The sequence below is a fragment of the Electrona antarctica genome (assembly GCF_951216825.1).
Source record: "Electrona antarctica genome assembly, chromosome: 8".
In the NCBI taxonomy this organism is placed as follows: domain Eukaryota; kingdom Metazoa; phylum Chordata; class Actinopteri; order Myctophiformes; family Myctophidae; genus Electrona; species Electrona antarctica.
The window spans coordinates 32579877-32606315 of record NC_136789.1 but is presented as its reverse complement, the minus strand read 5'-3'; the positions used below and the strand labels follow the sequence as shown (position 1 = coordinate 32606315).

At 43.2% G+C, this 26439-nt stretch overlaps 1 protein-coding gene across 3 annotated transcripts; it reads right to left on the bottom strand.

Moving 5' to 3' along the window:
• Positions 1 to 498: 498 nt before the first annotated feature.
• LOC306927736 (uncharacterized protein) lies at positions 499 to 20942 on the bottom strand. Of its 3 annotated transcripts, XM_079507579.1 has the most exons (7): positions 20770 to 20942; positions 16564 to 16693; positions 14863 to 15480; positions 8047 to 8182; positions 5160 to 5366; positions 2746 to 2854; positions 499 to 1160 (listed from the first exon to the last, which is right to left on the bottom strand). In XM_079507579.1, the coding sequence occupies exons 1-5, from the start codon at positions 20923 to 20925 to the stop codon at positions 5330 to 5332; spliced, it is 1077 nt and encodes a 358-aa protein (XP_079363705.1). In that variant the 5' UTR covers positions 20926 to 20942; the 3' UTR covers positions 499 to 1160; positions 2746 to 2854; positions 5160 to 5329. The 3 variants fall into 3 exon arrangements, 1 of the variants encoding a protein (XP_079363705.1); XR_013790569.1 differs by lacking the exons at positions 499 to 1160; positions 2746 to 2854 and having other exon boundaries at positions 4908 to 5366; positions 14296 to 15480; XR_013790570.1 differs by lacking the exons at positions 499 to 1160; positions 2746 to 2854; positions 20770 to 20942 and adding an exon at positions 19917 to 20045 and having other exon boundaries at positions 4908 to 5366; positions 14296 to 15480.
• Positions 20943 to 26439: the final 5497 nt, after the last annotated feature.

The window sequence follows — 26439 nt, the reverse complement described above, 5'->3', positions numbered from 1 at the left end:
CACATGCACAGACACACACGCGCATGCGCACATGCACACGCACGCACGCACGCACACTTCTAAAAGATCCCCTTAAGAAAATCCCTCTCAACTCCTGAACTTCCGACATGACTGGGGTCAACACGCCTGCCCTGCGTCTATTAGCACACACACCATAGCCATGTAATAAGATCTGGGAAGCTGTTGCAGAACAGGAGGTTCACACACACATGCAGGCACGCACGCACACGCACACACACACACACACGGACATACGCACACACACGGACATACGCACACACACACACACACACACACACACACACACACACACACACACACACACACACACACACACACACACACACACACACACACACACACACACACACACACACACACACACACACACACACACACACACACACACACACACACACACACACACAGTTTAGGGTCAATGCATGGAGGCATATAAACACAGAGAATTGCCCATGCGTGATTTAAGGGGGAGGGAATAAAATGCTTGAATTACAGTGCAAGTACAGGAAATATCGATGGCACTAATTGAATTCTAAATTAATGAAGGCAATAAAAGAAGAAATGTATACTCCTCAGAGTATACATCGCAGAGCGACCCCACTGGTGGAAAACGGTAAAAGACTACAAGCTGTGTCGCTCACATTGTGAACGTGTAGATTGGCTATTTCCGCCCAGACTCCACACATCGCGTCCCGACAGCCAATCAGCCAGACACCACACTCTGCAACCACAGACATATATAAACACAGCAGCGGAGCGGAGTGCCTGATAACACCGGCTAATGTTATGAGCAAACTGGAGAGCAGGAAAGATGCACAACGGAGTCAGCGTTTGTTTCACCTAATGTTTCTTGTTATTGTTTTTACTAAGCGACTGGAAACAAATCTACATCTCCAGGTTTGAACGCACCTTCAGATTGTGTTGAACAGGCCTGAACGCACCTTCAGATTGTGTTGAACAGGCCTGAACGCATCTTCAGATTGTGTTGAACAGGCCTAACACGATGCAGGCTGAGGCATCTCCATCGACGAGGCCCGTTCCATCACTGGGAATGAAGCAGCAGGAGATATCTTCTCCATTCTTTACGCGTCCCTGCAGTGGAAGTCCCTCTGCTAGTGTCTGTTGAATATAGGAAGGTCCTAGAAGAGAAGAGTGTAATAATTCTATTTTGTTTTTAACCCATTTAGGCCTGACGTCGAAATTTAAAAAGAATCTTCTAAATCCTCCAGTTTTCTGAAATAAATATTTTCACGATTTTTCAAAAATAGCAGACCTACAAGCTCGTAGCGTGCCACTCGGTGGCACGCTATGAGCTTGTAGATCTGCTATTTTTCAATAGCTAAATTACAACATAAAGTTTAAAACACCAAAATGGGTTAATTAATCATGACTTGTCTACCACCAACTTAGAATTAGAAAAGCACCTCTATAAGAGTGCTTTTATTGTATTCAGAATAATAATTGTGTAAAACAAATTCAGATTGTTCTAAAATCAAAATGTATAGAGGGTATGGGTGTGACATCATCATACCTGTACTGTAGGTTATGCAGGAACACCTAAAACACGCCTTTCTGATCACGTTAAACTCACTTTGCCACTAACTTTGCCACTTGATTTGACACTCACTCACTTTATGCATGCCCATATCCTCTATTGAAAATGCCTACCAGCTCACAACGTCATCATGTAGAACAGCGTATGCTGTCCAACAAAGACAAAGTGCAGTAACTGTGTTTTTGGACACACCGACGTATGTGCGTATCCCAAAGGTCAAATTACCCTTTGTGATTTTGGGGGATAAACAATGACCTTAAGAACATATTTACAATTAGCGTAATATCAATTATTTGCCGATATCTCGTTTGGCTGAACAGTTGAAACACTTTTAAAACCATTATCAGCCATATTCTTTCTTGTAGATACTAACTTTGGCTTTGTAGGGCAGTATAGCTGTATGAAAAAGATATGAAATGGTTCCTCATTTAGCTGGGGACCCCCCTGGAACCCCCTCAAGAACACCGAGGGTCCCCCGACACTAGCCTCTGTGTCGGGGTAGCGTAGCGATACTAATATAATATCACTGCGTGGATATTAGTCTCGTCCCTCAGTGTTAAGATTTTTTTCCCGCAATGTCCCGCCCCATATTTGCATACTGGGACTGGGCCCTGGTTGGTCATAGCCTGGTTCCAGATGAATCTGGTTGGCTCGTCACCACTTCAGCCGTGAAGTCATCCCACAATTGAGAGGAGTCAGACTTAATCTGCCTCATGGGGCGATAAAGTTTACCTAAGTTTACCTAACTTTGCTACTACAGGGAAAACATGCACATATGTTACTATTTTCTTTTATTTTTACTCTTTGAATGCTCTTTCAAGCTACGATGACTAAAACTAAGTAACTAAATGTATTGTCAATTTTGTAAATAAAAAAAACTAGACTAAAATGTTAAGGAGAGACTAGTGGAGAAGAGATCCAGTCATTTTATGTTTGGCTGAAAATAGCAGATCTACAAGCTGTGAACTTCGGCTATTTTCAGCATGCAACCAAGTGTAAAAATCAGCCATTACGACTCCATCAAGGTCTGTCAAAATACATTTTAGTCCACTAAATCAACTGTAGATATTTAGTCAACCAAAACATTTCAGATGAGCAAAATATGACTACATTTAAATACAATTTTATCAATAGACTATGACTACAACTAAAAATCAACACTATGGTACCTGGTCACATTGATCTCCTGTCCTCTGTCATCTGGGCTTTCACTTTCAGGGACCACCTGTCCTGGACGCAGCTCTCCCACCTCAAACTCAACCCCATGGTAAAACTGACCTGGACAAAAAATACAAATAAAATACCCATTTTACACAATAAATCATTGTTCTTCTGCCTTGGTAGCCATTTTGTCATGATAATACTTTAAAGTCAAATCTATCCCTTAATCTTAATTCATAGCACAACAACAATAGCCTGTTATGTTTTGCATGTGCAGCATACTGTAGCCTATATCCCACTTCCTGGCCTGATATAAATAGCACAATCCTGCCCCCTGGTGTCGACAGTTGTACCAAGCAGGCCATGAGCGGCAGGGAGACTATAACCCAGATAGGCCTGCATTAGCTCTGGCCCATAGCTCTAATGCCTTCATTAGAGCTCTGTTACTCTTCTCTCTGCATTAGCTCTGGCCCATAGCTCTAATGCCTTCATTAGAGCTATGTTACTCTTCTCTCTGCATTAGATCTGGTCCATAGCTCTAATGCCTTCATTAGAGCTATGTTACTCTGCATTAGCTCTGGCCCATAGCTCTAATGCCTTCATTAGAGCTCTGTTACTCTTCTCTCTGCATTAGCTCTGGCCCATAGCTCTAATGCCTTCATTAGAGCTATGTTACTCTTCTCTCTGCATTAGCTCTGACCCATAGCTCTAATGCCTTCATTAGAGCTCTGTTACTCTTCTCTCTGCATTAGCTCTGGTCCATAGCTCTAATGCCTTCATTAGAGCTCTGTTCCTCTTCTCTCTGCATTAGCTCTGGTCCATAGCTCTAATGCCTTCATTAGAGCTATGTTACTCTTCTCTCTGCATTAGCTCTGGCCCATAGCTCTAATGCCTTCATTAGAGCTATGTTACTCTTCTCTCTGCATTAGCTCTGGTCCATAGCTCTAATGCCTTCATTAGAGCTATGTTACTCTTCTCTCTGCATTAGCTCTGACCCATAGCTCTAATGCCTTCATTAGAGCTCTGTTACTCTTCTCTCTGCATTAGCTCTGGCCCATAGCTCTAATGCCTTCATTAGAGCTGTTACTCTTCTCTCTGCATTAGATCTGGTCCATAGCTCTAATGCCTTCATTAGAGCTCTGTTACTCGTCTCTCTGCATTAGCTCTGGTCCATAGCTCTAATGCCTTCATTAGAGCTATGTTACTCTTCTCTCTGCATTAGCTCTGGCCCATAGCTCTAATGCCTTCATTAGAGCTATGTTACTCTTCTCTCTGCATTAGCTCTGGTCCATAGCTCTAATGCCTTCATTAGAGCTATGTTCCTCTTCTCTCTGCATTAGCTCTGGTCCATAGCTCTAATGCCTTCATTAGAGCTCTGTTACTCTTCTCTCTGCATTAGCTCTGGCCCATAGCTCTAATGCCTTCATTAGAGCTCAGCTATGTTACTCTTCTCTCTGCATTAGCTCTGGTCCATAGCTCTAATGCCTTCATTAGAGCTATGTCACTCTTCTCTCTGCATTAGCTCTGGTCCATAGCTCTAATGCCTTCATTAGAGCCATGTTACTCTTCTCCCTGCATTAGCTCTGGCCCATAGCTCTAATGCCTTCATTAGAGCTATGTTACTCTTCTCTCTGCATTAGCTCTGGCCCATAGCTCTAATGCCTTCATTAGAGCTATGTTACTCTTCTCTCTGCATTAGATCTGGTCCATAGCTCTAATGCCTTCATTAGAGCTATGTTACTCTTCTCTCTGCATTAGCTCTGGCCCATAGCTCTAATGCCTTCATTAGAGCTCTGTTACTCTTCTCTCTGCATTAGCTCTGGCCCATAGCTCTAATGCCTTCATTAGAGCTCTGTTACTCTTCTCTCTGCATTAGCTCTGGCCCATAGCTCTAATGCCTTCATTAGAGCTCTGTTACTCTTCTCCCTGCATTAGCTCTGGCCCATAGCTCTAATGCCTTCATTAGAGCTATGTTACTCTTCTCTTCCTGCGCTCTCGCATGAAATGCAGACCAGCCTCTCGTCTGTAGCGAAAATAAAAATAACGTTTTACCTACTCACCAATACAAAGACGGCTTGTGTTATTAGAAAGCCTACTTTCCTTAGTGGCCACACTCTGAGCCCCCCACCACACATATACAATGCACTTTTTGGCCAGAAAGGGATTTCTTTTTCATTGACATCATAGTGGTTCCGAAACGTTTTAGCTTGAGACCCAAAAAAAGAAATTACTTTGGCCCGGGACCAAAACTAGTGAAAAATAGCAAATTTACAAGCAGCAAATTTAATTTTTTGAATAGATGGAAATCATTTGATTTTTGAGGGGCGCTACACAGGTTTAATGTTTGTTTTTAGTTGTTCAATGTTTGTTTTAAAAACGCCATTGACAATGAAGGGAAAATGTACGTCTGGGAAGCGTTCACCAGCTGGCCATCGTCATAGGGGCATCGTTGTCGCTCATGGTGTTGGGCTTGGAGCCTCTCATGGGCAATGCCACCCTGTGGCCGTCGCTACTCGGCGCCACCGCCGTCCCCGCGCTGCTGCAGTTCGCCCTGTCGCCCTTCTTCCTCGAGAGTCCCCCGCTTCCTGCTCGTCAACAGGAACCTGGAGAGCGAGGCGCAGACCGCACGCTGCCAAAGACAGTAATGAATTGCATTTTTATAGCACTTTAACGCGTTTTACAATGGTTCATTCATTCATACATTGGGAGGTAAAGCGGCGAACAGTCGACGCCAGCGTCCTCACCCAAGGACACTTCGACATGTGGACAGGACAGGAGGAGCCTGGATTCGAACCGCCGACCCAGTGGACTACAGGGATCATTGGACGAGCTGCTCTACCTCCTGAGCCACAGTCAGACGCCCTACAGTATCGGCAGCATTTCCGATACCGCTATTGGAACAACTCTACACCTGACCCTGGAACAATAACTCTACACCTGACCCTGACTGCTGTTCCTGCCTGAACTCTCACAATAATGCTCCATTTAGCAGATTGGAATATAACGGCTGTATGTCTATGAAACACATCAATCTGTCTGGTTAATTAAGATAATGCTACTTAAAGTAAACAAGATCTAACTCACACAAAGAACACAAAGTCCCTGCATGTTCACATTAAAAAAGGAGAATCCTAAAGCCGTCTCCCTCTTTCCTCAAAATGCCCGATCTTATTTATTCATATATTCACTTCCTCTCTGTGTCCATTTATCTCCTCAAACCCGTGCCTGCTGTGTTTTCCATGTTATTATTGAGCCCATGTGTTTTCTAGGTAACATCCAATAGTCGGCACTTTGAATTCAACGTAGGCATTATCCAGTTTAATGCTTCCTCTTCCTCCTGCAGCCTCTGGCTGTGTTTGTGGCCGTTCTTCAAACAACTCCGCAAACAAAATCTGCAGCCAGTGCCAGCTTCAAATGTAGACGCACAGAGTAGGCTAGCCTGCTAATGGAGACTGACTGTACATGCATTAGGCTAGCCTGCTACTGGAGACTGACTGTACATGCATTAGGCTAGCCTGCTACTGGAGACTGACTGTACATGCATTTACTAGCCTGCTACTGGAGACTGACTGTACATGCATTTACTAGCCTGCTACTGGAGACTGACTGTACATGCATTAGGCTAGCCTGCTACTGGAGACTGACTGTACATGCATTACTAGCCTGCTACTGGAGACTGACTGTACATGCATTAGGCTAGCCTGCTACTGGAGACTGACTGTACATGCATTTACTAGCCTGCTACTGGAGACTGACTGTACATGCATTAGGCTAGCCTGCTACTAGAGACTGACTGTACATGCATTTACTAGCCTGCTACTGGAGACTGACTGTACATGCATTTACTAGCCTGCTACTGGAGACTGACTGTACATGCATTTACTAGCCTGCTACTGGAGACTGACTGTACATGCATTTACTAGCCTGCTACTGGAGACTGACTGTACATGCATTAGGCTAGCCTGCTACTGGAGACTGACTGTACATGCATTAGGCTAGCCTGCTACTGGAGACTGACTGTACATGCATTTACTAGCCTGCTACTAGAGACTGACTGTACATGCATTTACTAGCCTGCTACTAGAGACTGACTGTACATGCATTTAGAGTAGGCTAGCCTGCTACTGGAGACTGACTGTACATACTGTACATACTGGAGACTGACTGTACATACTGTACATACTGGAGACTGACTGTACATACTGTACATACTGGAGACTGACTGTACATACTGGAGACTGACTGTACATACTGTACATACTGGAGACTGACTGTACATGCATTAGACTAGCCTGCTACTGGAGACTGACTGTACATACTGTACATACTGGAGACTGACTGTACATACTGTACATACTGGAGACTGACTGTACATACTGTACATACTGGAGACTGACTGTACATACTGTACATACTGGAGACTGACTGTACATACTGTACATACTGGAGACTGACTGTACATACTGGTACATGCATTTCTGTAAGGTTTGTGGCCCTCTGATGTTACTGTTGTCAGCTGAATGGAGGACGATTCACTTTACATGCTCAATTTAACCATGTGGCGTCCGTCCCTATTTTGGGGTAAACATGATCATCAGGTATTATGATTATACTAGGAGGAAGAGTTTTTTCCCCCAAAACGTGTACAGAAAGTCAGTGGCGTGCACAGATAGACACTAGAGGAGCACCCCCTGCCCTTTTCCCTCTGGACAGCAATGTGCCATTTTGAAATAAAAGGGCGTACATACGGTGTACGGTGTACAGTATGTGGACCATGGTGGTGACATTGATCAATTCTTGATAAAAAGCTTCTAATATATTATTTAGGCCCCAAAATCTATAAATCTCACACTATTTAAAGGCAACGGGCCGGTTCCACGGTTTCATTTGAGCACCTGCCCCTCTAAATGTCTGTGCACGCCACTGCAGAAAGTACAAAAAATATGTTTTGATGTGGCCACACCCAGCGGTTTACTGCTTTTCACCGTAGCACCACCCACCTGAACTGAAGCCGCACCCACAGCTGTATGATAATAAGGGGAAGGTCTGATTTTAGTGTGTCACTAAATTGGTGTATTTCGATTAGGCTATTTTGACTCAAATGCTTTCAGGAAGAAACCAAAAATACACATGGAAGACATTATTTGCATATAACCACCACACCTGGGGGTCTACTAGAGTAATGTTAACTCCATATAGTCACATACATCTTTAAGTGATTCTATTAGGCTTTGAGGGTAAGATTCTTTCCAAAACTGCCATTTCATCACCGACATCAACGTGGTCTTATAGAGGAAGTTCAAACAGACCTCTGCTCCAGCAGCTGTTGGATGGTGAATGTAGGCCCACACGCGTTCAGTGAAGTCCCCAAATATGTACTCCTTCTCTGGGTAGATAACGCTCTACAGCGGTCGCCTGGCCCTCTACCTGGAAGTCGTCCCGAGACTGGAGGAAGAGGAAACGACGGTTTAAGGGTGTAGTGAAATGAAAAATACGTTTTTCACACTTTTAGATCATATCTGTGGTCATCATATGGGCATACCTAACAATGGATGCCAAACGAATGGGTAAATTCTCATTTTTGTGTGTTTTTATATCAAAAGTCCATACACTTTTTGAGTGGTGCAAACCACTCCAACAACCAGCTTTGTCTGTATCTATATGTGTCTATGTATGTGTGTACACGTACAGGTGAGCATGGTTTCTATGGTCACTGACATTACGTCAGACCACAGCTGATCAGGCTATATAAGACCTTGCACCACTCAGTTCACACGGGTGTGCTTTTTTAATTACTTCCTGAAAACGAAAACTGCTGCGTGATGACGTGTGGCCCACATCAATAAAAGCCAATAAAAATGAAGCTCACCAGTTTGATTCTCATGCTTCATTGTCCTCCTTCACAGCTGGTTTTGATTAAAGAACTACTCCGTTTTTAATCTCATTCAAGATGACATCCAGACAGTGTATTACTCGTTTTAAACTTAATCATCACGCTAAAATATGTATATGGGTTGTGTATAGGTTCGAAATAATCCCTGGCTTTGCCCCACGTCTCTCTGTCACTTTGTTTACAAACGAAACTGCACGTGCAGGAAGTCAGTAAGTCACAGACTTTGAGGACCCATAGCCTGGAGGGATGCGACACTCTGATTGGTTCAGAAACTTCAGAGCCAGCGTTTCCCTACACTTTTAACACCACATCAAGACCATGCATACTTTAACTTCCACTACATCTCAGATTAAAAGATTGCACTTTTACTCCACTCAATTTATTTGAAAACTGTAGTTACTGTACTTTGTCGATTTTTATTATTATTACTACAAAACACATTAACCACTTCAGCCCTATATACATGTCAGCTATAGGGTTGTCCCGATCGGATCAAGTGATCAGAAATCGGGGCCGATCACGTCATTTTCAAATGATCGGAATCGGATCAGGAGCCAATAAACGCGATCAGGACATCCCTAGTATCAATATTATATCCATATGATATTAGACTGGAAATTGTCTGTGATTTGGGATATTGTACTATTGTGATATCAGATTGGGAGCAAAAAAGCGTGATCGGGACATCCATTTGAAATTTGCGACACATTGTGAGCTTGTAGATCTGAGTATTTCTACACTGCAGTATCGATACTTTTTACTCAAGTAAAACATTTGAGTACTGTTCGTGTTCCCACCACTGGTAAATGGGTGAGCGATACTGTGCTTTCTCAGCTAAAGAGACTGCAGTGAACTCCTCTGTCTGTCTCACTCCCTTGGCGAACACCTCCACCATGAAGTTATCGATGTCGTTGTCACTCAGTGGTCCGGCCACCACGATCTCTGAGCCGCTGAACAGCTGATTGAAGTGGTTGTTGGTCAGCGAATCCACCGTGTTGTCAGGGTACCGAAGGTCCAGAGTACTGGCCTACCTACTCATAGAAACCCTGGAACGCACACACAGAAACCCATAACCATATACAGTCATTGTCAGGGCTGTTGACGATTACAAATTTAGGTTGACGACTAATTGTTACAAAGATAATTAGTATTTCTGTTTGCCTTTTAGGCTTCCATCCATCCATCTTCAACCGCTTATCCGTAGTCGGGTCGCGGGGGCAACAGCTCCTCCAGAGAGCTCCAGACTTCCCTCTCCAGAGCAACATTAGTAACTTCCTCCTGGGGGATCCCGAGGCGTATCAAGGGCAGGCCAGTGAGTCCGTCGATGTAATCCCTCCATCGCATCCTTGGTCTGCCCCGGGGTCTCCTCCCAGTGGGACGTGCCTCGAGGACCTACCTAGGGAGACGCTCGAGAGGGATTCCTAACCAGATGCACGAACCACCTAAGCTGGTGAGAGTTGGAACGAAGATTGCTTGGTAGACAGAGAGCTTTGCCTTCTGGATTCAGCTCTCTTTTTGCCTTTTAGGCTTCGTAAGATATGACAAATAATGACTTAAATATACAGAGAAATCACTAGGGATGTACGATTAATCAGTAGCATAATGGGAATAGGCCATATCGGCCAATAAAAATGCCATATCGGTATCAGAACAGTCTCAAAATAATACAGATTATTCAATCGGTTTTCACCTGCAAAAAGATTTCAGTTGTGAAAACAGACTCTTGGAAAAGAGTCTGCTATTTATTGATTGATCATTGAATACTTTATGAACAGGCTTTGGGCCAAGCCCCTAGGAGGGCCTAGTCTTGTTTCCATTGTGGTCCTCAGTATAATATCGGAATAAAGTCAGAATTGGTATCGGCAGATATGACCCTGCAAATAATCAGAGATCGGATATCGGTCATAATGCCATAATCGTGCACCCCTAGAAATCACTGACACATTTAAAGATGGGGTGCCGTGATTTCCCCCAGTTTTTCATGTGTTTATGAGGTGACAGTACTTCATTAGACCTCTTGGTGTGGCTGTTATGTGCAATGATGTCTTCCCTTTGTATTTAAGGTTTCTTCCTGGAGGCTGAAACCTTGACATTCAAATGTGGCAATGAAAAAAGACAGTGAGATAGTGACATCACACTATCATGGGCATGCATGGGGCATGGTCACATGCATGGGGCATGGTCACATGCATGGGGCATGGTCACATGCATGGGGCATGGTCACATGGGGCATGGTCACATGGGGCATGGTCACAAAAAGACAGATAACTTCAGAACAGATTCACATCAACACCACAAATAAAACCATAAACATTTTTCATGGGACAAGAAAGATATCTGATTAATTGCAACGCTCGCCCACCTGCCACAGCGTGCCCATGTCTGCTTTTCTTTTTAATTGTCTCTGCCAGGAGTCTCTTCTGTTCCCATAGACTCTATGGAGCTAACAGGCCCCGCCCTGTCTTAATACAAGTTGCAGATCATTTATTTAAATAATATATTTTTAGGGCATGTCATGTTGATCTACCTGCACAGCCTTTGTGATCTATTGGTAGATCACGAGCTACCTTTTGGGCACCCCATGCTATAGAGGGTGCCACAATTGAGCAAACTTTACTTGGAACTATCTACACCCGCAGATTCCTGGTGTCCTGCCGGCCAGTAAAGGCACCCAGCCTGTCAGAGAGAGGTCTGTGCTAAGAGGAGCACCCAGCCTGTCAGAGAGAGGTCTGTGCTAAGAGGAGCACCCAGCCTGTCAGAGAGAGGTCTGTGCTAAGAGGAGCACCCAGCCTGTCAGAGAGAGGTCTGTGCTAAGAGGAGCACCCAGCCTGTCAGAGAGAGGTCTGTGCTAAGAGGAGCACTCTTTTCTAGTTTGTAAGGGCAGACATATACAAACATACATTTGTCCTAGAGTGCATGGCCACCCTGCTTGCTATTAAACAATCATATTTTGAGACACCAGGCGTTATTACACATCATGCACCAATGTTGCATGGAGAAAATAGATCTACAAGATCACAATGCATGATCTCACAGTGCGATCCGATATGCTGAGAGCTTGTGGATCAATTTCAGGCATAAGTGGTTAATCCATCCAAATTAACTCATTTTGGGAGGGAACCCCTTTTGGCGTTTTAAGCATTATGTTGTACTGCTTATGTTGTCTACAAGCTCGTAGCGCGGCACTTTTTGAAAAATCGTGAAAATGTGGCCCAAATGTTTGAAGATATTCTTTCAGAGCAAACGTTTTTAACTCAAATCTTTGCTTCGGGGGTAGTCCCTGGAACAACATATTTTCAGATGGTGGTCGGCGGCCAAATACATATATTTTTGGGGGGTCCTTGACATGAAAATGTTTGAGAACCACTGACATAGAAACAGGATTTTCAGAAAACTGTAGAAGAACTTTGTAGAATCTTTCCAGGTCAAAATGGGTTAAGGAAGGGTCTCATCACATCAACACACTTGGAGGTGGATGCTTGCGTCTGAGGCCTCATAGGTCAATTGCAATTCAAAGTGCTTTAGATTTAGATAAAACATTTAAAGACAAATTCAGAATATAAATAATATATTGTTGCTGTCGAGAGGACAACTCATAACTCCATTTTTGAAGTTTTTGATTTATTTTTTGGCATAAATCAGTGCTATTGAACACCCTTTACGTCTGTGTGTTGTTTCATAAATCAGTGCTATTGAACACCCTTTACGTCTGTGTGTTGTTTCATAAATCAGTGCTATTGAACACCCTTTACGTCCGTGTGTTGTTTCATAAATCAGTGCTATTGAACACTCTTTACGTCTGTGTGTTGTTTCATAAATCAGTGCTATTGAACACCCTTTATGTCTGTGTGTTGTTTCATAAATCAGTGCTATTGAACACCCTTTACGTCCGTGTGTTGTTTCATAAATCAGTGCTATTGAACACCCTTTACGTCTGTGTGTTGTTTCATAAATCAGTGCTATTGAACACCCTTTACGTCTGTGTGTTGTTTCATAAATCAGTGCTATTGAACACCCTTTACGTCTGTGTGTTGTTTCATAAATCAGTGCTATTGAACACCCTTTACGTCTGTGTGTTGTTTCATAAATCGTTAAATCATTGTTTAACGTTGTTTAATGCAATCAGATTTTTCTGTGTGGATGTATGGGCTGTCAAGGCCAGGAAAGTAGTATTTTGCCACTCAGTAGGCGTTCCTGCATAACTTCCTGGTTTGATGATGATGTCACGCGCATACCCTCTATTCACAGCGCGTCACTGTACATCTGCTATTTTGAATAGCCAGTGCAAAAATCTAAAAAGACACAGATGCTTATACTGGAAGCTACTGATGCTGGACTTGAGACGTCTATAGAGCACCGGTGAAAAAAGTACTTGTTTTACTTAAGTAAAAGTATCAATACTGCAATGTAGAACTACTCTGTTACTAGCAAATGTATTGGCATCAAAATGTACTTAAAGTACCCCAGCGCATTGTGAGCTTGTACAGTAAATCATCCATTTTCAAATGGCTGAAATGTATTTATAGGGCTGAAGTGTTTAATGTATCTTTTGTAATAATAATCAAAGTTACTAGTAACTAAAGTGTTCAAATAAATGTAGTGGAGTAAAAGTAAAATTGTTTGCCTCGGAGATGTAGTGGAGTAGAAATACTCAAGTACAATACATACCTCCAAATTGCACTTGAGTAAATATACTTAGTTACTTTATACAACTGCTATAGAGACATGATACCACAAGTCTCGTTACAGACAGTATACCAGGTTCCAGTTGAGGCCTATTCATACTCCAGTTTTAGGGTGATAAGGTGACCACCAAAACGGTGGTAGGTAAAAACAAAAAACAGAACAGATGTGTTGGGAGAGCGGTGAGTCGCTTACCACTGCGGCGTGACGTCATATTGTAGTTTTTGGTGGTCACCTTATCACCTAAAACTGGAGTATGAATAGGCCTTGAAGTGTTATTCATAGTCTGGATTTTCGGTCTGTGAGGTGACCACCGAACTACAACATGACGTCACGAGCCGCGGTGAAGAGCAAACCACCGCCACCGCCCCAGCCCTACTCTGTTTTTACTCACCACCGCTCAACGTTATTTCAGCTCCGGTGGTCACCTCACCACCGGAGCGTTGGTCAGCTCACCATCGGAGAGGTGGTCACCTCAGCACCGAAAATCCAGACTATGAATGAGCTTTTACAGGGACTTCACCGTTGTCCCATTAGACAATTTTAATACAGGATGATCATGAATCCTCCGCATGTGTATTTTCAGACTTTGTAACAAACAAAAGCTTCAACTGTAATCAAACTGTACAAGCAAAGGACTTTTACATCTAATGAATCATCATGTGTGCTTTCAGATTTTCAGCACAGATAAAACTTTGACTACAAACTGTACAAGCAAAGGGCTTTTCATCTGTATGAATCATCATGTGTCCTTTCAGATGTCCAGCACGACTAAAGCTTTCGTTACAAACTGTACAAGTAAAGGGTCTTTCACCTGTATGACTCATCATGTGTGTCTTCGTATTTCCACTAGTGGTAAAGCTTTTGTCGCAAACTGTACAAGCAAAGGGCTTCTCATCTGTATGAATCATCATGTGTCCTTTCAGATGTCCAGCTTGTCTAAAGCTTTTGTTACAAACTGTACAAGTAAAGGGTCTTTCACCTGTATGACTCAGCACGTGTGTCTTCATATTTCCACAAGTGGTAAAGCTTTTGTTGCAAACTGTACAAGTAAAGGACTTTTCATCTGTATTAATCATCATCTGTCCTTTCAGATATCCGGCTTCTGTACAAGCAACAGGCTTTTCACCTGTATGACTCAACATGTGTGTTTTCAGAGTTCCCGGATGTTTAAAGCTTTGACTACAAACTGTGCACGCAAAGGGCTTTTCGTCTGTATGAATCCTCAAGTGTGTTTTCAGAGTATCAACTCTGTTAAAGCTTTGGTTACATACTGTGCAAGCAAAGGGCTTTTCATCTGTATGAATCCTCATGTGTGTTTTCAGATTTCCAGATTTGGTAAAGCTTTGGCTACAAACTGTGCAAGCAAAGGTCTTTCCACCTGTATGACTCCTCATGTGTGTTTTCAGAGTTCCAGCTCGGTTAAAACTTTGGTTACATACTGTGCAAGAAAAGGGCTTTTCGACTGTATGAGTCCTCATGTGTGTTTTCAGAGTATCGGCTCGATTAAAGCTTTGGTTACACACTGTGCAAGCAAAGGGCTTTTCACCTGTATGAATCATCACGTGTTTCTTCACATTTCCACTAGTGGTATAGCTTTTGTTACAAATTGGACAAGCAAAGGACTTTCCCCCTGTATGAGTCCTCGTGGATGGTGTTTGTTTTGAGGATTTCAGGTCCTGGGACAGCTTGTTTCTCAATGACAATCTTTGTCCTTCCACAGGTTGTCTCTTGTGTGATTTCAGTGTGTTTAAAGCTGACTGTTCACTGGCCACACGCTCATCACTGCCTTCAGCATCAGATTCAGAACAGTGTGAAGGCCAGTCATTACTGTCCTCAGTGATGTCAGATTCAGAACAGTGTGAAGAGAGGAGCTGGTCATCACCAGTTGGTTGTGATCGTACCCAGCACTCTAGATAAGCTTGGGTTTTCATGTGTTCAGTTGAGGTGCTGGCTAGAGGCTCCGTCTGTCCGTTTTCATCATCTTCACTTTTCACTGCTAGTATTCTCAACGATGACCCTGCAGCCTCCTCTGGTCTTTGAAGTAACTCCTCCTGCTGTTCATCTTTAATCTGTGGAGGTTCTAGTTTCACCTGGACCAGACTGGGACTCCTGTCCTGCTGTTCAGGGAAAGCCTCCTCTTTACACACAGGAAGGAGTGAGAGACCTAGAAGGAGGAGAGAGGTTATGTCAGCAGAGAACTCAATGTTTTGTTTTTTTACATGTGGCCCATATGGCAGGATCCTATATCCTGTTTGTGTAGCTTGAGGCTGCTTGATGTACAAATACTTCCCACGACCATGATGTACAAGAAAACCACCTGGACGTTACACTAGTGTGTCATAGGGACAGAGGGACCGATCCTCAATGCCGAGTCCGTGCCAAGCAGGGAGGCATTGGGCTGTACAAAACGATGTCGCACACCATTTCCGTGAAAAACAAATAGACAGGAAGCGTAGCAGAGCTTAGCCTGGAATGAACTCCTCAGTGACAAACTGGCCTGCTTTCAAATCCCCCCGCAAAAGGGAATGGAGGCGTGGCATTTAGACCTAAACACACCCCCCACGGCCGCCTTGCGTGACAGGTAGCGACGCCGACAGGTAGCGACGCTGACAGGCAGCGCTGTTAAGAGCACCGAGTCGGTAACGTTGGAAGTTGGAGATCCATGCCCCACCCGGCTATGCAATACCCGTTGTACCCGTGTCAGAGTACCCGTTCCACCCATCTGTCTGTGTCCCCTTTATGCCCATATATGGAGATTTCTGTATCTGTCTCTTTGTGTCCCTTTATTCCTAGGAGTTCTGGGTCAGGCAGTTTTCGAGTAACGTGGATTACAGATGTACACACGTACATATGGAGTTCTGTGTCAGGCATGCCCAAATATGGAGTGTTGCGATGTCAGAACAGCTCAGCTCCATATATGGGGCCTGGGCAGGCCTTTTGTGGCGGTTCTTGACAACCGTGGGTGCGACCGACTCGACACTGGGCACTGCACTCCCGTTGGGGGTGTGGAACGCGCGTGTCTGTTATGAAGTCGGTGGGGAGAACAGTTCTCGAGTTACGTGGGTTACACACGTACAGAGACTGGTGCATTTGTAGATAGAAGATTTTGCTTTTCGCATTTTAACGCACTGCTGTTAGCTCTTTGAGTGGCAAAATAACTGCATAAAAGAAAAAACACATTAACGCAAAAAATGTCAACTCCCGCACATACATTGTGCGCTGAGAGGCGTGTAACTGTGTTACTCACAGTCTGTCTGTGTCTCTGACTCGGTGCAGTAGGTGGGAGTCATGCAGGCAGCAGTCCTCCAGGGGGCAGCAGAGCTCAGGTCTTGACTCAGGGCTGCTGAGTCGTGACTGGATAGATGACTGGTAGACATCTGCTTCACACACACACACACACACACACACACACACACACACACACACACACACACACACACACACACACACACACACACACACACACACACACACACACACACACACACACACACACACACACACACACACACACACACTATAGTATAGAGATTACGAAAGTCCAGTGGTGTAATGGTGATTACCCCCCGGCTGGGGCGTCGCAGCGCGCGAACGCTTCGCCCCCCGAAATGCAGACGTAGAGAGACCTCTCCCCGCCCCGTCTGCGCACGTCTGGAACCGGCTCCGGGTGTGATTAATTACCCAGCACCTATCGCAAGGCACCTGCCAATTGTGTGACCCAAACTTTTGTGTTTCCCTGGTCAATTGGTGATGACGTCTGCGGTAAACAGGACGTATTCGTAAAATCAGTCATTCCGGGCCCCTTTGCCCGGAGAGAAAGACGTCCGTGTGCATCTCTTGAAAAAGTGGAGATAATTGACTAAATACACGTTTTGTGCCAGAACTTTCACATGGATATAAAACTAGAGGACCATATTTCACTCCACGTCTTTGGAATTATTTAATGGGTGAGTACAAACGGAGCATTTATCACATTTAGGCCGCCAATTTGGAACCCGAACTGAAAGTAAGTAGGACCGTTCTATGGCTCATGTATGTGAAATACTGTATACTGTATGAAACAAGAGCCGTTCTAGGGCTAGAAAATTATTTACCAGCCTCATAGACTATTGTGTAGCATTTGGCCAATGTATTCAGTATGCATTAATTTGTTACTGTGATAAACAATCACATGGAATCTCAACACAACAAAATCTCATGTGATTTAGGGAAAAACATGCGAAAGGAGCCTGTTTTTTGCACAATTATCACAGAATGTTGTAAAATTACGCATTTAGGTATTCTAAACCTTATGTTGCTGCTCTTCTAAATACTGCCAACCAGTTGGAGAAATCACTGATTGAGGCTTTCAGACCTTTGCTTTTATGAAGCTCAGTCAAGCTTGTAGATCGGATATTTTTGGCACGTCGAAATGCTTCCATAGATAGTTCTGAATAGTGTAGAATACATAGATTATTTGAAAATAGCAAATCTACAAGCTCACAAAGTGCAGCGATGTGAGCTTGTAGATCTGCTCATTTCAAAATAAATCTTCATTACATAAGAGGAAAAACGTGAAAGTATTTTCGAAACATTTGAACAACACAAATCTTGTAGGCCTAGTGTTTGTGGACAAATACCAAATTGGGGCCACTGACATGAAAATGTCAATGTAGTTATCAATGGTTCCCAAATCTTTTAGCCTTTGACGCAATAGAGATATAAGACATTCCCCCGGGGCCCAAATGAGTGAAAATAGCCGATCTACAAGCTCACAACACAGCGCCACGTTGTTTACCTCCGAAACATTTGTTTTCCAATTTATGGAATTTCTTAGATTTCTCTTTTATTTGTTCAAGAAATTACTTAGAAACATATTTTTGTTTGGTATTAATTCATGAATTTTTATTTTTATTTTTTTGGGGGATGTTTTTATGAAAATGTTTTGAAATTATAATAATTAAAAACAAAATGTAGTTAAGGGATCCATAAAAAAATGTCTGCGACACATACATTGGTCCCAGACTCCTAGACCTAGAATGCCTGTGATCATTTAATTAACTTCGTAAATTTTCATGTATCATAGGCATAGAACGGTCGCTACTGTCCCTGGTTGAATTCAATTGTGTGCGGCCTGAATGTGATAAATGCTCCGTTTGTACTCACCCATTAAATAATTCCAAAAACGTGGAGGGAAATATGGTCCTCTAGTTTTATATCCATGTGAAAGTTCTGGCACAAAACGTGTATTTAGTAAATTATCTCCACTTTTTCAAGAGATGCACACGGACGTCTTTCTCTCCGGGCGAGGGGGGACTGGAATGATCGATGAACTGATTTTAGACGTCATCACCAATTGACAAGGGAAACACAAAAGTTTGGGTCACACAATTGGCAGGTGCCTTGCGATAGGAGCTGGGTAATTAATCACACCACCTGCCAATTGTGTGACCCAAACTTTTGTGTTTCCCTTGTCAATTGGTGATGACGTCTAAAATCAGTTCATCGATCATTCCAGTCCCCCCTCGCCCGGAGAGAAAGACGTCCGTGTGCATCTCTTGAAAAAGTGGAGATAATTTACTAAATACACGTTTTGTGCCAGAACTTTCACATGGATATAAAACTAGAGGACCATATTTCCCTCCACGTTTTTGGAATTATTTAATGGGTGAGTACAAACGGAGCATTTATCACATTCAGGCCGCACACAATTGAATTCAACCAGGGACAGTAGCGACCGTTCTATGCCTATGATACATGAAAATTTACGAAGTTAATTAAATGATCACAGGCATTCTAGGTCTACCAGACTCCCAGCCCACTATTTGGGAAACGGTTTAAATAAAATTAGGTAGCAAAGTCCAAATAAACATTTATACTTTAGAAACACAACCAGGAGCCACTAAGAATATTTAAAGCTAAGTATTTTACATAAAAACAAGTCCAAAGTAACGACATTATGACAGCGTAATTACAACAGTGTGTTGATGGAATTACTAATCCACCCATACAAACACAAATACAAATACAAATACAAACACTACGAATACAAACAAATATACAAATACAAATACTACGACTCTGATAACAAATTGTAATTGCAAAGGAAACCGATTTATTGGAGATTATGTCTTTCAATCGTACATCGTACTTTGTTTTGATTGTATTGTTCCACTTAATTTTTGCTTTGGCAATGTAAACGTTATGTTTTCTCATGCCAATAATAAAGCCCTTTGAATTGAATTGAATGCTCGCATTGTTGATGCTGGCGACACAAATAAATAAAAACCAAATGACAACGTTCAGACAACTGGTCTGATTGTGTGTTTGCTGCTGCACAGTGAGTGCAGTAGAACAGAGAGCTGATGGTGAAGCTTGTATTTGGTCCACCAACATCTAGGTTGATTCATGAGTCATGAATCAACCTAGATGCTGCTAGCAGTCATGAATCATGACTGCTAGTAGCTAGCTACCGCTAGCATAGCTAGCAGAATGCATCGTTGTTAACGACATGTTAGCATGCTAACGAACGGTGGCTAACGCCGGGGAGCAGCTCAATAAAATACAACAAACATTATCAACCAATGACCAATAATAATAATAAACACAGCTTTGACTCACCGCTTAGTGCAGATTCATTAATAATCACCAGGGTTGCGCAACATAAACAAAACCGCAGACTAGGTCTAGTTGTGCAGCATTAGCATTAGCAAGAATTAGCATTAACATTACAGAAAAAACATGGAGGCGGCCCTGGACCGGCAGTGTCAAGGCAGCAAATATAAGACATCCGGTGGCCGAGCTCTTCAGAATAAAAGTACCCGCTAAAGTAAACAAAAACGATACATTTGCACATCAAAATAATAAAGTCAGTATTTAAACGAAAATATACAACACAAAATATGTTTGTGTATTTGTATTAACATTTATGACATTTATAATATTAACAAATTATCTAAATGGATAAATGCTGTTCACTGGAGTGCATATCCCTTACAAAGAGGCTGCAAGGGGAAGCTGTTGTGACATACGCAGGCATTCGGGGAGACCTCCTCTACAACACCCCACTCTCCGCTACGCGGGCGAGGTGTAAAACTCAGTGTTGGAGTACTTTGGAAAACGCTTTATTAATGAGCCTGTGAGATATAATAGTACGTGGACTAATAACACTCAGCAGGTTCAATGTTCAAATCCCACCAGTCCTCACTTTCAGTCAGTATTGCTAAATAATCAACAAATATTTCTTTATAATTAACTGTTGTATATTGGTGTTGATTTAACTTTTCAGGTCTGTTAATTATGTCACCACCTGTGGCTGATTTTTTGCATCACACACTTTCATTTTCAATAACAAAAATCTACAATTCAAGTTGCATAAAGACTCTAGTGACGACCATCTTTCCAACAGATCTGCCTCACTGAGCACATAACCAACAGGGACGTCCATACAACGTCCATACGACGTCAAACAGACCTCTGTAAACGCCAACCCCAAAACGTACACGACGCCTAGTCGCCGTTCCGGCCAGACGTCCATACTACGTCCGTACAACGTCGTCGATACCACCTGACAGTAGTCAAACTCAAGATACGAGGAGTATCCCACAGTCCGTTGCAAAAAGACGTCCATATGACGTCCATACGACGTTGACAGGACAGGCCAAGAGTGTCTGGCTGCAGACCTAGGACAAATAAAGAGGATTGGTGCACGGAGGTGCGGCCCACTCTCCTGCGGGAGGTTTGCACATGCTCAGTGTAAACAGGAACTGCGATGATGGAGTGTTCCAGCAGAGGTGCTAGAGGTGCATGAAAGTTGCTGACCCTGAACTGAAATAATAAAAAGGATATCATAAAAAGAGAATAGTACAAAGTTGATTTTGTTTTTATTTTAAAAAGTATATCAATTTCATAACTGTGGAACATTTTTTGTGTATAACAGACTGAAAGATAAAGGACAAGTACATTTACTAAATGTTAATGTTTTTGTATATTTTCTTTTGTGGATTTCCCATGTTCTTTAATTAGTACATGTATCAAACTTTTATTTTTGTGAAATGACAAAGAAACATGGATACTGTTCATTCAAGTGCTCTGGATGATATAAAACATTTGAAAAGGAAAGGGTGACTGCTGTTTAATTCTCAACTGTTCTGGATCTCATTATTTACATGAAAGTTATGAGCTTTCTATCTAGCACCTCTGCTGGAACACTCCATCATCGCAGTTCTTGTTTACACTGAGCATGTGCAAACCTCCCGCAGGAGAGTGGGCCGCACCGCCGTGCACCATCCTTGTCCTAGCTGCAGACCAGGAAGTGCGTGACAGGAAGTGGCTGCAATGGGAGGGGCCTAGGGGGCCGGGGGAAGTCCGCTCATAGAGTATATATATAATAGAGACTGAACTGGCGCGAAGCTCCGCCCCCCCAGCTATTCATGTCAGTGGAAGTTGCTCAGTGGCGTTTTGAAGCACCCGGAAGACTGCCGGAAGTCCCTCCCAGGACCTCAACTTTGAGGTCCTGAGTGACGTAGGGCAACCGAGCGCTCAACGTTAAAGCCCAGCTGCACGGGGTTTCCCGGTCATGAATCCACGGGTCCGCCTGTAGTCCCTCCTCCTACCACTAGGACCCAGAGCTTCAACGTTGGAAAGTCTGCCTGCCCCCTTGAGTCCGCTCAGGGAGCATCAGACAGAGGAAAGGAACCAGAAAAACGAAACGGAAACAAATAAACGGAAACAAAAAAGGGGCGTTCCCTTGGTCCCTTCAGTCCGCCGTCCCGGACGCGTCCCTGGGCCGTTTCGGACGGGGGGAATCTCGTTCGAACCGGGCCGCCGTCCCGGACGCGCTCCCGGTGGTCTCGTGCCCAGGTGGGGGTCCGCGGGGTATGAACACGCACGCACGCCGCACACACACGCGTGTGACGCGTGTATAGAGGGAGGGCGGGGGGTCTCAAGGTTCGGGGACCCCTAGGGACCCCCACATGGTAACTCTTTCATTTCTCAACCATTTTGGACGGGGGTGGGTTTGTTGGAATCGTGTCACCCCCCTGGGGGCGTTTTTGGGGGTCTCAAGGTTTGGGGACCCCCAGGGACCCCCACATGGTAACTCTTTCATTTCTCAACCGTTTTGGACAGGGTGGGTTCGTTGGAATCGTGTCACCCCCCTGGGGGCGTTTTTGGGGGGTCTCAAGGTTCGGGGACCCCTAGGGACCCCCAGGGACCCCCCAGAGACCCACACATGGTAACTCTTTAATTTCTCAACCGTTTTGGATGGGGTGGGTTCGTTGGAATCGTGTCGCCCCCCTGAGTGCGTTTTCGGGGTTTTGGAGGTTCGGGGACCCCTGGCGAACCCCAGGGACCCTCACATCGTAACTCTGTCATTTCTCAACCGTTTTGGACAGTGTGGGTTCGTTGGAATCGTGTCGCCCCCCTGGGGGCGTTTTTGGGGGTCTCAAGGTTCGGGGAACCATGGGGACCCCCCAGGGACCCTCACATGGTAACTCTGTCATTTCTCAACCGTTTTTGACAGGGGTGACAGGGTTTTGTAGTTCCAGTGACCCCTGGGGACCCCCGCATGGTAAATCTGTAATTTCTCTACCTTTTTGGACGTGGGGGTGAGCTTGCTGCACTTACTCATCATTTTCATTGTAATGGATTTATTTTGAGGACGGACATTCAACATTTTAAAGTTCATAGAATGTCAGTTATTTAATCATGATGCATTTTCTTTGTTTAACAACATTTTAAAAATCAAATCCTCTCAAAGATAATTTAGACTAAATGTCAAGGCAAAATTGTGTTCATATTTATTTATATATTTAAAAATAGTTTTAATACATCTTTTAATTTTCTATCATGAATTATAGTTTTAGAGTTTAGGTGAGAATCAATTAACACCTTAGAAGCCCGGAACTATTTAATCCATTTCATCCAGGGTGCCCATCATTTGTAGCGCACAGACCACGTTTACGGGCGCACCGGAAGCTGGTGTGCATGTCTGTGTAGCTGCTACGGGCGGCTGTGGCTCAGGAGGTAGAGCAGGTCGTCCAATGATCCATGGGTCGGCGGTTCGAATCCCGGCTCCTCCTGTCTACATGTCGAAGTGTCCTTGGGCAAGACACTGAACCCCAAATTGCTCCCGATGTGCTGGTTGGTACCTTGCATGGCTTCCGCTGCAATCGGTGTATGAATGTGTGTGTGAATGGGTGAATGTAATGCACAATCTATGTAAAGCGCCTTGGATAAAGGCGCTATATAAATGCACCATTTACCATTTACCATTTTGCTACACAGACATGCACACCAGCTTCCGGTGACATAAGCCATCATCGTCCTTGGTCGTGTCCGGTGATGGCTTATGTCACGTTTTCAACACCCTTTGAATTATCTAGGCAACTGCCTCTTTATTACTGTATTGAGAACCAGTTAAGATTTGAGCCTAGGACTTTAGACACCAGTAGCCTATCGAGACATTGGAACAATGTTCATGCATCCTGTATGAATTTTAATATGGTGTTGTGAAATGTATTTATATTCATGTTTTTCATTACGAGTTTGAGTAGAGGAAGACATGGAGTTACTGCCTCCCATTTCATATTTGTTGAGACTAGGTCCCGAATGAATTAAGTGTTCAGGCTACTATTGGTACCTTTGTCTTTTGTGTAGATGCAATGACAACCTTTTTAGAGAGGGGTGGACTTCCATTCAATTCTTATTGAGAAGAGAGGCCCTAAGACTTGCTTTTTCTTAGTTTACAAGTGTTTTGCTAGTTTGGTTTGTTGCTCAACCCGTCTTCTCATCAAGGAAAGAACATTACATTCTCTACAACCTCCAATATAAACCCTGACCCCCCCCCCCTCCTTTAAGGACGTGGCTACCTGCTGCCCTTTCTGCATATTTAATCTCTTTATTTATTTTCTTACAACATTGTCTAAAGGACTCAGAGATTGCCATTTAATGCATTATTGATTATCAAAGTGATGTGTGTGTGTATATATATATATATATATATATATATATATATATAATATAACAAATGAATATTTCCATGATAAGTTGCAGGGCAGACTTTGCATAGATAACCTTCAGAATGTTGAATTGGCAGAGAGTGGAAAACTAAACATAAATCCGGAGTGTGTACAGCTTTTAAAAGTCAAAGCCAAGGGCATGCACACTGTCCAGCCAACTCCAGACAGATTCAGCGAAAACCACCCCATCACAAATACCAATTGCCGAATTGTCAATTATGATAGATTCCACCAGAAAAATCAGAAACGGATCGGAACGAAAGTCTGAATATTTGTTCCGAATTACGATCCTTGATTAATTATTCCGCGCCTGAACAGCTCAAACGACAGTTGAAAAATGTTTTGTATTCATATTGTGAAATGAAAGAATCTTCTTTTAAATTCTGCATGCGAATACACATGGAACTTCATAACCACAAAATAAATCAAACTTCCTTTGAAAAAATGCAAAGAATATGCAACCAAACCCTTACAGTTGGACCAATCGGTGTGCTGGTGGAGAAAAACACAGGTATGTACATCATGGCTAATGCCAATATGCTAAATCAAAATAATAAGTGTTGTAATATTACATGTTTATACAATTATGCTGATTGATTACACAACGGAAATCTAAAGTATAATGTAGACTCTGTCTTCAATGTACTGTTCACTATTAATCGTATCAAGTACAATTTTATTTTTTAATTCTAAATACATGTAATATGTATTTTCCATTGACAGATGAAACTGGTGCAAAACCATAATGATTTGCCAAAGATTTACACACCTGTAAGAGCCAAAGTGGTTACAATGTGTAATTCATATTTTTCTTGTATTTCATTATTGCCTTATTATTGCATTTATGTTTTAATGTTGATGAGCAGCTTTCCATGCTTAGATATAACTGTTTTTGCAGTTGGTAAAGAGCGCCCCCTAAAGTTTAATGTGTAATGTTCATGACGCGCAGCAGCGGTTAATTGGTTAATTGGTGTGGTTATGCAACATGTGAAAAAAGAGTGAAGACGGACGCTAGTTTGACGCTTGGAACACAACAGTTTTGACCGTAATTTTCGGGTATCTTTTGACGTCTCCTCCTGTTATTAGAACCTGTAACACTATCAGACAAGATAACAGAAGACCATCTGTATTTTGTGCAAGGAAAGGACTATACTTTTATTTCGTTTTTGTGTGCATTTTCTGTACTGCTGCATTCTTCACTAAACTCCATTACCATCATCTGGCCGCCTCGTGGAGTCTGTCTGTGAGTAGCTACTGTGGTCCAGTTAAACTCCATTACCATCATCTGCGCCGCCTCGTGGAGTCTGTCTGTGAGTAGCTACTGTGGTCCAGTTAAACTCCATTACCATCATCTGCGCCGCCTCGTGGAGTCTGTCTGTGAGTAGCTACTGTGGTCCAGTTAAACTCCATTACCATAAATGGTAAATGGTAAATGGTGCATTTATATAGCGCCTTTATCCAAGGCACTTTACAGAGATTGTGCATTACATTCACCCATTCACACACACATACATACACCGATGGCAGCGGAAACCATGCAAGGCACCAACTAGCACATCGGGAGCAATTTGGGGTTCAGTGTCTTGCTCAAGGACACTTCGACAGTAACTCTGCGGGAGCCCGGGTTCGAACTGGCAACCTTACGGTTACCATCCAGGCACTCTACCCCTGAGCCACCGCCGCCCCTACCATCACCTGCGCCGCCTCGTGGAGTCTGTCTGTGAGTAGCTACTGTGGTCCAGTTACTGCCTTTGGATGTGCAAATACAGTGTGCCCACCTGTAGTTACGAGTCATTACAAGCCTGCTTCAAACTGGTGAATGTGGCTATTGGAAAAATTGGAAATATTATTTTTGGAAAACAAATGCCACTACACACCATTGGAGATCATTTATGAAACCTCATTTGATCCGGTCAATTATGACGAATTTGATTTCCAAACATTCAAAGTTCACAATGATGCAGAGGTGATTTCCATAACAAAAAGCTTATTTTTAATTCCAAATTAATTTGTATATATAATTCTATAACCTCTCTATTTCTTTGTTAAGGCGGAAATGACACGAATTGCTGCCATTCATCCTGACGAAACTGAAGTCGGAGACGTTTTGAATAAAGTCGGAA